Source organism: Rana temporaria, chromosome 1, assembly GCF_905171775.1.
Source record: "Rana temporaria chromosome 1, aRanTem1.1, whole genome shotgun sequence".
Classification (NCBI taxonomy): Eukaryota; Metazoa; Chordata; class Amphibia; order Anura; family Ranidae; genus Rana; species Rana temporaria.
Window position 1 is genome coordinate 272908686 of NC_053489.1, and position 12834 is coordinate 272921519.

Genomic DNA, 12834 nt, shown 5'->3' on the forward strand with positions numbered 1-12834 from the left:
ATACCAATACTATTGGGCTGCCTACTTTACAAAAAGGAGCCTTTTGGGAGTTTTCCTACTGTCTCGGCATGTTTGCACAAGTTTTAAGTCAGGGGTCTTCAAACTTTTCAAACAAAGGGCCAGTTTATTAGCCTTTTAGACTTTAGGAGGGCCGGATTGTGGCCAGCAGAGGCAGAAAATATTCCGGGCCCAGCATCAGTGAAATTAAAGCGGTAGTTCACCCGCAAAAAAAAATTTAAGATTAGATTCATGCTCATTTTGTCTAGGGGAATCGGCTAGTTTTTTTAAAAACGAAGCAGTACTTACCGTTTTAGAGAGCGATCTTCTCCGCCGCTTCCGGGTATGGTCTTCGGGTCTGGGCATTCCTTCTTGATTGACAGGCTTCCGACGGTCGCATCTATCGCGTCACGATTTTCCGAAAGTAGCCGAACGTCGGTGCGCGGGCGCCGTATAGAGCCGCACTGACTTTCGGCTACTCGTGACGCGATAGATGCGATCGTCGGAAGCCTGTCGAAAGACTGTCAATCAAGAAGGAACGCCCGCTCCCGAAGACCCATACCCGGAAGCGGCGGAGAAGATCGCTCTCTAAAACGGTAAGTACTGCTTCATTTTTAAAAAAACTAGCCGATTCCCCTAGACAAAATGAGCATGAATCTAATCTTAAATTTTTTTTTGCGGGTGAACCTCCACTTTAAATATGGCCTCGGGGTTGGTGGTCAATAGGAGGAGGAGTAGTGCCCCTATTAGTAGGAGAAATAGTATCCCATCATTGGTATCGGTGGAAGATATAGTGCCCCATTGTTGGTGTCAGTGGGAACAATAGTGCCCCAGGCGCCAGATAAAGGCTAGCGAAGGGCCACATCTGGCCCTCGGGCCGCAGTTTGGAGACCCCTGTTTTAAGTCAAAGTATAGGAAGCAGGTTTTTTTTTCAGCACTCTTGTTTTTTTTCTCTTTATATTATAAAAACAAACAGTAGTTAATAAATATCACCAAAAGAAAGCTTGATCAGTCTTAAAAAAAAAAGGCGTAAAATTAATCTTGGTCCAGTGTTTCATAACGGAGTAGCTGTCAACTATCACAGCACTAACAATGTACCTAGTATTACAGGCTAGTACTGAAGTGGTAGTCCAAGCTACAGACAATCCCTACTGTTGAAGAACACTTTGAGGGCATCATTAAAGCTGCTGGAAGCCTAATCAATGGTTTGCTGTTCCTTGCATGTGTGCCTGAATGCACACGGTCCAAAGCACTCGGAACAGTGTCCAGCTGTCATGTATTTTGGCCTGTCATTGATTTTGACAGGCTGCTGACAGCAGACTGTATGCTGCACCTGTGCCTCCCTTTCTCCCAAAATCTGCTTTTTTCACCAGTACCTTTTACCTGAAGAGAACCTCCGGGGCTGGACAGAGAAGGAAGCCTGATAAAATGCTGGATTGCAGGACAAGTACTGTAAAGTAAAAAATGTCTTGACAATGTAGTTACAGTTAAGTTGGGATGATTCAAGGAGCCTTTTTTCTGTACGGGTTTTCCGCACAAGTTTGTGAATGCAACTGTTTGGCACATACAGAAACTTTTTATTTTTTTTAGGTTGTGACTCTACGAGAGGCAGAACGGAAGCTGCAGCTGCAGTGCCAAGAGCTAATTATGAAAGTGTCGGAGCAGGAAAATGTAGTGAGAGAGCTGGAGTCTGCTTTGGAGCATCTTGCACTGCAAACTGACAGGAGGATGACCCAGCAACAAAAGGAACATGAACAAAAGATGCAGCTTATTCTACAGCACTTTAAAGGTATGTTGGCTGTCAGTTATTAATATTTCAGGTTTCTAATTTCCTTATGTGCTTGTACAGGTATAGGTATTTGTGTGCGATATATGGCAGCATTGCGTGCATTTTTTTTCATATGTATAAACTGCCATTCCTGTGGGCAGGAATCGCATCACCTACACTTTTCCCACAGATGAGAAATGAAAGTGCCCCTTTTTTGTGAATATGTCTTTTGGCACTGGACTCTGCTAAAGCCACAGTACACCCATCTGGCAGAACCCTGTCCCTGAAGATTCATCAGGGGTTATACTTCTGGGGTGAAGGGTGAAGGAGGGGTGAAGACTGGTGGCAGGCCATGTACCCTAGAATGTGTGTCTCTATCCCCTGACGTACCAGTGGGGTGACACAGGGCCTTCTATGGACCTTGTCTGCAGGGAGTAGGGCTTTTTTTCCCTTGCATACAGGGAGCCTGTTGGTGCATACATCCCTGGCCTCTCGTAAGTGGTTAATCTGCTTTGTTCTGACTACGACACTTTCAATCCCACAGCGGGAAAGGGAGATGTCACTATTTTTTTTCCCGATGATCTCTTAAAGTAGATGTTCACCCAAAAACTCAATTTTTAACATTAGATTGAGGCTCATTTTGTCAAGGGGAATCGGGTGTTTTTTTTTAAAATCGAAGCAGTACTTACCATTTTAGAGATAGATCTTCTCCCGCCGCTTCCGGGTATGGGCTGCGGGACTGGGCGTTCCTATTTGATTGACATGCTTCCGACGGTCGCATACAGCGCGTCACGATTTTCCGAAAGTAGCCGAACGTTCGGCTTCTTTCGGCTACTCGTGACGCGATGTATGCGACCGTCGGAAGCCTGTCAATCAAATAGGAACGCCCAGTCCCTAAGACCATACCCGGAAGCGGCGGAGAAGATCTATCTCTAAAACGGTAAGTACTGCTTCGATTTAAAAAAAAAACACCCGATTCCCCTTCACAAAATGAGCCTCAATCTAATGTTAAAAATTGTTTTTCGGGTGAACTCCCGCTTTAAGTGGCTTTTTCTGCAGCTATGCAGGCTCTGAGCCCTTCTGCTCCTGCGTGATTCCCCACGGTGGCAGGCAGTCATATTGAGCGTGCTCCATCTTCTCAAGATCCACATTGACCTTGTTGTCTTTCTTCCCCACACCTACATAAAACCTATGATGCTCTGGGCATTAACTGGCTCCCTGCTGCCTTACAGTGATCTGGCCACAGAGAGAATTAACCTTTTTTCAAGAGCAGCACTTTTGTGAGTACACTTGTTGGTCATCTCTCACACACCAGATAAATAGCTAGATTCAGGTACAATGGAATAAAGTTATGGCGGCGTAGCTTAGCGTGTTTAGGCTACGCCGCCATAAGTTAGCTAGGCAAGTAATTATTCTCAATGTACTTGCCTGCTAATATATGGCGGCGTAGCCTAAAGCGGGCGGGCGTAAGGGCGCCGAATTCAAATGTGTGTTAGGGGGGCGTGTTTAATGGTAATGAGGCTTGACCTTACGTTTTTGATGTTTTTTAGTTACTGCGCATGCGCCGGGCGCCTACATTTCCCAGTGTGCATTGCGGCTAAGTACACAGCACGGGCCTATTTATTTCGACGTGGACGTAAACGACGTAAATCCCGATTCGCGGACGACTTGCGCAAACAACGTAAAAATTTCGAATTTCGCGGCGGGAACGGCGGCCATACTTAACATTACTATTCCACTAGGGCCTAGCTCTAACTTTACGCGGCCTATCTCTTACGCAAATGGCGTAAAAGTACTGCGTCGGCCGGGCGTACGTTCGTGAATCGGCGTATCTCCTCATTTACATATTCTACGCCGACCGCAATGGAAGCGCCACCTAGCGGCCATCCAAAATATTGCAATCTAAGATAGGACGGCGCAAGCCGTCGTATCTTAGATATGTTTAAGCGTAGGACCCACAGGTCAGTGGCCAGATCCCAGCAGGACCCACAAGCTGCGGACCCGTGGGTCCTGCTGGCCACTGACCTGTGGGTCTTGCTGGGAGCTGGCCGCAGACCTGTGGGTCCTGCTGGGAGCTGGCCACTGACCTGTGGATCCTGCTGGGAGAGGACAGTGGGCAAGGTAAATGAGGTGTATGGGGGGCAGATCTCTCACCTTAGCTTGCTTGGCAGACTCAGTGCTCAGCAGCAGCAGGACAGGTCCTCTTTTCCTCCTTCTCCACGGCTTCCTTCCTCTAGTCCTGGGGGGTGGGTGATGATTTTGCTCCACAGTACTGTTGCTGTACTGTCTGCAGCCACCACCAGCCAGCAGCGGAATGCCCAGGCCAGCCACATCACGTGGTGTCTCTACACAGTGTCCAGCCAGGCAGAGGCAAGCAAAATATCCGACGATGGGAGTTGTAGCACCGCACGTAGACTGGCTGCGCTGCTTTCCTCAGACTGACTCCACCCCCTGGAGCAGGGAGCTTGAGCACGCAGCAGCCGCTGACTACAACTCCCATAAACAGCGGCGGCCGGGCTGGTCACGTGATGTCACCTGACACTGCAGACTAAATAGTGACCGTGAGTCATTCAGCGGGCAGACAAAGGGAACAGCGTTCCTTCTGTGAAAATAGTGAAGGGACGTCGTTCCCACGCATTCCCGCAGGACTCGAGCCCTGGTAAAGACCCATTGGATAGAAGTTCTTTATAATGCCTTGCAGGCCTGCAGCCTGCCATTAGGGCCATGTAAAGGGACATGTCCATCTGCCAGAACTTTGCTGTCTAGTCCAAGGTTATGCCCTAAGATCCTGGTTCTATCCTAATGGATCCTTCTTCCCTCCAGTAACTAGAGTGCATGCCTGTAGCCCTATTCCAAAGATTGAATAAACCCTATCCACTCTGCTATACATCCTTACATATTTTAAGCAAACTTTTGAATAAAATCAGGGATTCTTGATTTGCGAATATTCCAATTCATGTTCAGGCAAACCAACTACATAGAAGTGATCCCACTCTGGTTCTTACTCTATTGTGCAAAATGCCAAGTACTTTCTTATAGCATATATTAATGGACGTCTAAAGGGAATATGAGGCAGAGTAACATAGGTGGGGGGAACTATAGAATCAAGTCTGTGTGACCCTAATCTATTGTGTTGCTGGACTAGTGTATATTATATGTCAAATATCCAGAATGGGCCTCCTTTTAGTACCCATAGGACCCTTTGGCTCAAATGTTGGTCTACGGAGCATCGATGCAAGAAACTACTCTAGGTAATGCCTCTTTAGAGAATCCCTCTATATAATTTTATCATGGAAGTTATTGTAGGGAGGGGGGGATGCAGGAAAGGTAAAATTTCTCTTTCGTTCATAGACGGACACAGCCTTCATTGACCTTAGGGTTATGCTTCTTCCTACCAGGAGATTTAGGCAGAATTCTACAGCACTTAAGGTGTTAAAAACCTTTCCTTCATGCCGCTCCTCCCAGGGGGCGTGGCTCCCCCAGGCATAACCCACACCCTGCTTTAGCAGCCTCAGTTTGTTTTCTGCCTAACGACAGGAGGTCAGGCTCTCTCTGGAGTTCCTGTACTCTGGAGTTTTTTTCTTGCGATTTTTCTCGCTTTTATTATTTTGTTCCTGCATTTCTGAATCCTGCGATTCTTCTATCAACAGCCGACTGGGTGACAGGCTGGGTCCTCGACCCTTGTAGTCCCCCCATGTTCGGCCATCGAGCGTGTGCCGGCCCTCAGCTCAGCTTTGGGACGTCCACGACAGGCCCTGTTGCTCCAGGGGCGGCCGGGGAACTTCGGTTCTAGGGCACACATATGACCGGTCTCTATGGCTGTGTCACAGTGTGTCTGGCCGACAGCCATGACGTTTACGGACGTTGGTTCTGTCTGGGATACCTCCAGCCAGGTAGTCGCAGGACGGGTAAGTAGTGGCCCCTTACTCAGGTAAGTGGTCTGGCTGGTGTTTTCCCTGGGGAGGTCGACTGAGGGTCCGCCCTGCTTTCCTATCTCCCCTTCCTCTCCCTCCTTCCCCTGACTGGGTAGTGGCTGTGAAGGGGGGCCTCCTGGGTTTTCTTTATTACCACCGGTGTGTTGGGGGACTGTGTTGTTACTCTGGGGGGTGCTGCTGTGTTCTATGAGTTGTTTTTTACCTCAGACGGTGGCCATCTTGGAAATCTCCTTGGTAACGCTGTGATTCTTCCCTGAGGTAACAAAGCACAGCCAGTGCTGCTGTGTTCTATGAGGTAATTTTTACCTCAGACAGCGGCCATCTTGGAAATCTCCTTGGTAACGCTGACAGAAACAGCACAGCCTCTGGTATCTTGTACAGTTTTAGTGCTGTAACAGTTTTTTAGTCCTCTGGTCTCTTCTACCAGTTTTAGTGCTGTAACAGTTTTTAGTGCTGTGAATCTTCTTTGAGGGACAGACACATCACAGCCGGCACATCAGAGCACACCTCAGGTTTTTTTCAGCTCCCTCTGCAGCTGGGTGGGGTGGTGAATACCAGGGGCCCCCATGCTCTGCAATTGCAGCAAGGAGGTGACCAGTGGGTTTTTTTTTGTCCTGCCTTGCAGGGTGGGTGACTCAGCGCTGACACTATGGAACCTGAGCCAGGTCTCCCTCTCAAGCTATGCCTGAGTTAACCCTTAATGCCCCTTCCCCTGCCACATCTGTTATGTTGGCTGTCCTGGGTTTCTTGCCAGGTTTGAAGCAGCTAGTGCCCGGATGGGGGGTAAAAAAGCACCCCCTCCCTGAGCCTGCTTCTGGGGATGACACAGAATCGCAGTTTTTTTCTGGTTCTGTTATGTCAGAGGCTACGGGTTTAACCCTTATGGATAGTGAGGATGACTCTGCTGCAGTCAGTTGCTGGCAAGAATTTGTTGGAGCTCTTGTTTCTGCGGTGCGTGAGACTCTAAAAATTGAGGATGTGGCGGAGACACTTCCGTGTCAGTACCAGCAGACTACCACGCACCTTGTGTTCCTTATTTGGACAATATGTTATACAAGGAATGGGATGCACCGCAAAAAGTTTGTCAAAAAACTTTGCAACCCGTTACCCCCTTGGGGGGGCTTTAAAAAATAAATAAAAAAAAAGTAGGTCTCTCCTCCGCCAGTGGACCCCCCTGTGTCCAGACTGCGCAAGGCCACCACATTGCCTGTGGAAGGGGCTCCTGCATTTCAGGATCCCACTGATAGGAGAGTGGAGGCCGTGGCCCGCTCCCTATTCACGGTGGTGGGTTCGGCGGTGAGGCCGGCTCTGGCCGGGGCCCTAGTCAGGCCCCAACTAAAAGGGCGAAGCTCCTGCTGCAGGAGCTGGAAGAAGGACCTCTAAGGTGGCCTTGGTGATGGCCGTTAAGGGTGAATGGCCCTTTTGGGACTTCCCTGAATGGCATCATTGAGGATGCCACGGGTGGTAAGCGCATGCTGTTCCTACAGTCTGGGAAGGGCTAGGGACCTCGCCCTGTGCAAGGACCCTCCTTGCCTACCTCCGAGCGTTTTTTCACTCGCCCTGTGCGGTGGGGGTAGGTCTACATGGTGCTTGAATCCCCGCTGCTGGGTAGCAGCGCACCTGATACCGCATGCCTAACAAGTCTGCGGACATACCTGCTTCCGCCTGAAGGTCTGCTCCGGCCCGTGTCTCGGGTGGGAGACTGGCTTCGCATTGCGAAGTGTTTTCCTTGGGGTACAAGATTGAGTTTCTCTCTTGTCTGCCAAACAGGTTTTTTCCCTCCGGCTTCTGGCCTCCTCCGGTTCGCCGGTTGACTCTGTCAGGGGCTGTCCAGGATCTTCTGGTCAGGGGAGTCATTGTGCCAGTTCCCCTGTTGGAACGGTCTCGGGCTTTTTACTCCATTCTGTTTGTGTCCCCACGGAGGAAGGGGCCCGGTCAATCCTGGGCCTCAAGTCCCTCGTTTGTTTTGTCAAGGTGCAAACTTTTAGGTGGTGTCGATTCGCTTGGTAATAGCGGCACTCCATCAGGGGGATTTTCTGGCATCCTTGGATGTCATGAACGTGTACCTGCATATCCTCAAACCACCGGAGATTCTGTGCTTTGCGGTCGGGGGGGACCATTTCCAATTGGTGTCCTTCCCATTCGGCGGGTTTTCGCCAAGGTGCTCGTCCCGATACTGGCCCGGCTGTGACAGCGGGGGTTTGTTATCATGGGATGTCTGGACGACATTCTCCTACGAGCTTCTTCGAGCTCTGCATTGGTGGAGCCGTGTCTATCACGTGTCAGGCTCTCCGAGTTTTCGGCTGGTTTCTGGATTGTCCTGTAATCAGGGTTGATGCCGTCTCAGGGACTGCAATACCTGGGACTAGTCCTGGATTCCTCCGGGGCGGGAGTGTTTTTCTCCTAACGGAAAAACTTCAGACTCTATCTGCTGTGCAGCAGTTGCCGACCCAGAAGCGGTCATCTCTGCGATTCTGCAGGAAGGTTCTGGGTCAGTTGGTAGCCTCTTTCGAGGCGGTTCCGTATGCCCAATTCCACGCCAGGGTACTACGGAGGGAACTGCTGTCACGATGGGACTAGCTTCCATCATCTCTGGATTACCAGATTTAATTGAGTCATCTGATCATGTCTCCCCTGGTGTGGTGGCTGGCGTTTCCGGTGCTTCGGGCCGGAAAGTCATTTTTTCTGCAGGCCACTGGACAGTGGTCACGACGGATGCCAGCCTCTCCGGTTGGGGAGGGGCGCTTGGGGCACCCAGTCAGCCCAGGGGCACTGGACTCAGGTGGAGTCCTGCCTACTGATCAACGTTTTGCCTTGATAGGTGGTCCCTGGATCTACAGGGCCGACCGGTCAGGATCCTGTCCGATAACACCACGGCCGTGGCGTAGGTTGATCATCAGGGAGGCACACGGAGTTCTGTTGCAGCGACAGGGGTCGCGCGCATCCTTTCGGTGGGCCGAAGGGTCCGTTCCGGCTCTATCGGCCGGGTACATTCCGGGAATACGGAATTGGCTAGCCGACTACCTAGGTCGCTCTGCACTGGGCCAAGGAGAGTGGTCTCTCCACCCGCAGGTGTTTTGGGGTCTGTGCCGAAAGTGGGGCACTCCGGACGTGGACCTTCTAGCGTCCCGTCTCTATCAGTAGGTGCCACGGTTCGTGGCCAGTTTTAAGGACCCGTGGGCGGACGCGTCAGGCGCGTTGGTGGCTCCTTGAGGTCACTGTCGCCTACTTTACACCTTCCCTCCTCGGAAGCTTCTTCCTCGCCTGCTGCGCAGAGTAGAAGCTGTAGGGATTCTATCGGTCCTGATTGCCCCAGATTGGCTGCGTCGCTTCTGGTACGCGGACCAGGTGCGTCTGGTGGCAGACGCCCCCTAGCGTCTTCCCCTGGGAATTGATTTTCTGTTACAGGGTCCGATCTTCCACCCTGTTTCACAGCCACCGGCCTTAGCGGCGTGGCTGTTGTGAGCCAGGGGCTTAAGGACCGAGGCCTATTGGACTCGGTGATCTCTTTTTTTACTTTAATTTCTTTTTATTTGATTTTGAAATGACTGGTACATCAATCGGTTATTTAGACACGTAGCCATCTTTCAATATACAAACATGCATAAGAAAACAAACAAAAAAGGAGAAAACAACAAGCTACCATCAATACTGAGCATGTATTTAGCTTGTATAACCGGATGTACCTAGTATCTACTAAGTCTTCTAGTCCTGTATCCAATCTCCCCCCTCCCCCCACCCTCCCCCTAACTATCTAAGGGAGCGTACAACCCCATTAACTAATCCGCTAATCAATCAGGCGGGAACATAAGAGAGGAGTGGGCCGTGATTTATCCTTGTCTCTTGTGTTGGTAGTAAAAGTCACGTACCCAAAATCGCTAATCCCTATTAGAGCTCCTGACAGTCCTGCTCTCGCCGCAATAAGTGGCAGCCACTTCTAACGGAAAAAAGGGGGGGGGCATGTAGCCCTGGAAGCACTTTCTCTAGTACCATCCTCATAGGTTCCCTGCCGCCCTCTGCCACGGCCCCCATATATTAGTAAATTTCCCGTAGTTCCCCTGTCTAGTGAAATACACTCTCTCGTTTGAGATTGTTAATTTCATGGTCTCTAGCCAGTTTTCTACCGACGGAGGAGTCTGCGCCTGCCATTTTTGGGCTATTGTTTTTCGTGCCTGGAAGAGGCATCTCAATATAGCTTCCAAGCTACCTTGAGGAACTCTTATATCTTCTATACACCCCAGGAGGCAAATCCTGGCCACTGGATTAAGGGATATTCCAAATACCTCGTTTATCCTCTCTATTATTTTTACCCAGAAGTCATAAAGTTTAGGGCACTTCCAGACCATATGAATTAAATCCCCTTTATCTTTACATCTCGGGCATTCATTATTTTGTCTCCACCCCAATTTAAACATTTTATGCGGGGTATGATATACCCTATGTAGTAAAAACAGGTGGGACAATCTTTGCGCAGGGGCAATTGAGACCAAGGCGCATTGTTGAAGAATCCTCTCCCATTGTTCAGATGATATTGTTCCCAGGTCTCTTTCCCACGCAGCTTTACTCTTGACCGGGCCTGCTCTGCTTATCGCACTAGCACTCAAGGTATTATATGTTGCTGTTATTAAGCCCTTGGCACTACTTGCCATGATTACTTTAAGAAGGACGGGGATCTGGGTCCATATAATTGTTTTGGGGCTGAATTGTGCTTGGATAGCGTGGCGTACCTGCAGATATTTGTAGAATGTTTTGTTAGAGATATTAAATTCTCTTGTTAAATCTGGGAATGTTTTTAGGGTATTACCCACAAACAGATGCTTTAAACGAGTTATACCTTGACTCTTCCATTCTCTCGATTCTTCTATCCTTGTTACTTCCTGTAGGTTATTATTTTTCCATAGGGGGGAGAATTCTGTTTGGCCAATATACCCCAATAAAGTCTTTGTTATATGCCATACTTTAATAGCCAGTTTTATAGTTGGGTATTTGTAGGGGAAGTAATCTGCCTCTAGGGCTTCCACCAACAATTTATGGGGATTACCCGTTAACATCAGGCGGCTAATAAAGCCGTCTCCCTCAGTGGCTCCACACCCCGCCAAATGTTGCAGTTGTGAAGCAATAAAATATAGCTTTGGGTGTGGAACCGCCATACCCCCTTCTTTTACTGGTAGCTGGAGTGTTTGCAAGCTTATCCTGGCTTGGCCGCCCCTCCATATAAGTTCTCTAAATAGTGATTCTATGTTCTTGAACCATTTATATCCCAGCCATAAAGGTGCATTATGGAGCAGGTATATTAATTGCGGCTGCCATATCATTTTAATTAAGTTGCATCGTCCTGCTACAGACAGGGGAAGTCTTTTCCAGATATCGCATTTATTTTTCCACTTTAATAGCAATGGGTCGAGATTTAAATTGGCATATTGGGTTACATCTTTCGTTATCCAGATCCCTAGGTATTTAAATTTTGTGACCACACTTAATTGAGAAGTACCTGGCAGGAGTTGGAGATCAACTGGATCCAATGGTAAAAGGGCAGATTTTTCCCAATTGTCAAGCCTGAGAAATTACCGAAATCTTTTATCAGTTGTATCACTTTGTCTAGAGTGGTTGCAACATCCCCCAGAAAGAACAAGATGTCATCTGCAAATAGTGCAATCTTGTCTTCCCCTTGGTGTCTTCTAAACCCCATTATGTCCGACCTCGTCCTGGCCATTATAGCAAATGGTTCCATAGCGAGGGCGAACAGAAGGGGGGATAGAGGACACCCCTGCCTCGTCCCTCGCTCCAACTGAAAAACTTCTGATATCTCATTATTAATTTTGACTTTAGCTCTTGGCTCGCTATATAGTAATTTAACCCATCTAATAAAGCGAGGTCCGAAGCCGAACCTCTCTAATACTTCCCATAAGTATCTCCATTCGAGGCTATCAAATGCCTTGGCGGCGTCAAGAGATAGCACTGCTCTGGGCCTCGCGTCATCAGTTGGTATTTGTATGTTTAAAAAGGTTCTTCTTATATTGGTAGTTGTTGCCCTACCTGGTATAAACCCTGACTGGTCTGGGTGGATAAGTTTACTGATGAATCTATTTAGGCGAGTTGCTAAAATTTTGGCTAAGATCTTAACATCGGTAGGTAGCAAAGAGATTGGGCGATAGGATGAGGGTATCAGTTTTTCTTTCCCCTCTTTATGAATTACTATAATAGTTGCTTCCAGCATTGAACGGGGGAGAGTACCACCACTCTCAGCCCCCTCCAAGGCCTTCAACAATTCTGGTAACAAAATCTCGCCAAATTTCTTGTATACCTCGATAGGTAGTCCATCCGGGCCAGGGGATTTCTGGTTTGGCATTGAGGTTACTGCATGCTGAATTTCACTTAAAGTGATTGGTGCTTCCAAGGCCTGTCTGTCCACATCTAGCAGGGTAGGAACTACTATTTTCTGAAAAAACAATTCCATAGCTCCACTTCCAGCCCTCCCTTTAGATTTATATAGTTCTTTATAATATTCGCAAAACGTTTGTAAAATCACCTGGCCATCCGTAGAAATTTCTCCCACCATTGTCTTTATTGCTGGGATATTTAACGGGGGGGAGTTAGTCTTACTCAAAAGAGATAACATCCGCCCTACCTTCTCTCCCTCTCCAAACTGGCACTGCCTTTGTAGGGTTCGCTTGTTCTCCGCGCATTTCAAAGTAGCTGTTTTATACTCTAGTTGTTTTGTCAACCATGCTTCCCGCATGGCTGGGGTGGGTTGCTCAATAAACCTTAATTCGGCTTGAGTGGTCTCACGGGCCAACTTGCCCTCTTGCTCTCTCCCTTTTCTTTTTACCCTGGCGACTTGCTGAATTAGCAGGCCGCGCAGAAAAGCTTTCAGAGAGTCCCAAACTATTCCCGTTGGAGCGGATCCTGTATTAATATGTACAAATTCTTTCAGTTTAGACTCCAGAATTCCTGTGTCACTAATCAACTCCAGCCAACCTGGATTAAATTTCCACTCATTACGGGAGACTTTAACTCCAATCTTTATTATTAGCACCAGAGGGGAATGGTCCGAAACCCCTCTGGGGCCATAATATATTCTCTTTACCAAGGACATTACATCATCACTACCCACTGCCAGGTCTATTCTGGAGA

At 48.6% G+C, this 12834-nt stretch overlaps 1 protein-coding gene across 1 annotated transcript in view; it reads left to right on the forward strand.

Annotated features, from left to right (window-relative positions):
* Positions 1-12834, forward strand: part of KIF27 (kinesin family member 27) — a 91068-nt gene that overhangs the window by 67976 nt on the left and 10258 nt on the right. The window contains exon 16 of the mRNA XM_040355550.1: positions 1588-1786. Within this exon, the coding sequence (XP_040211484.1) occupies positions 1588-1786 (199 nt within the window). The remainder of the gene's footprint in view (positions 1-1587; positions 1787-12834) is intronic.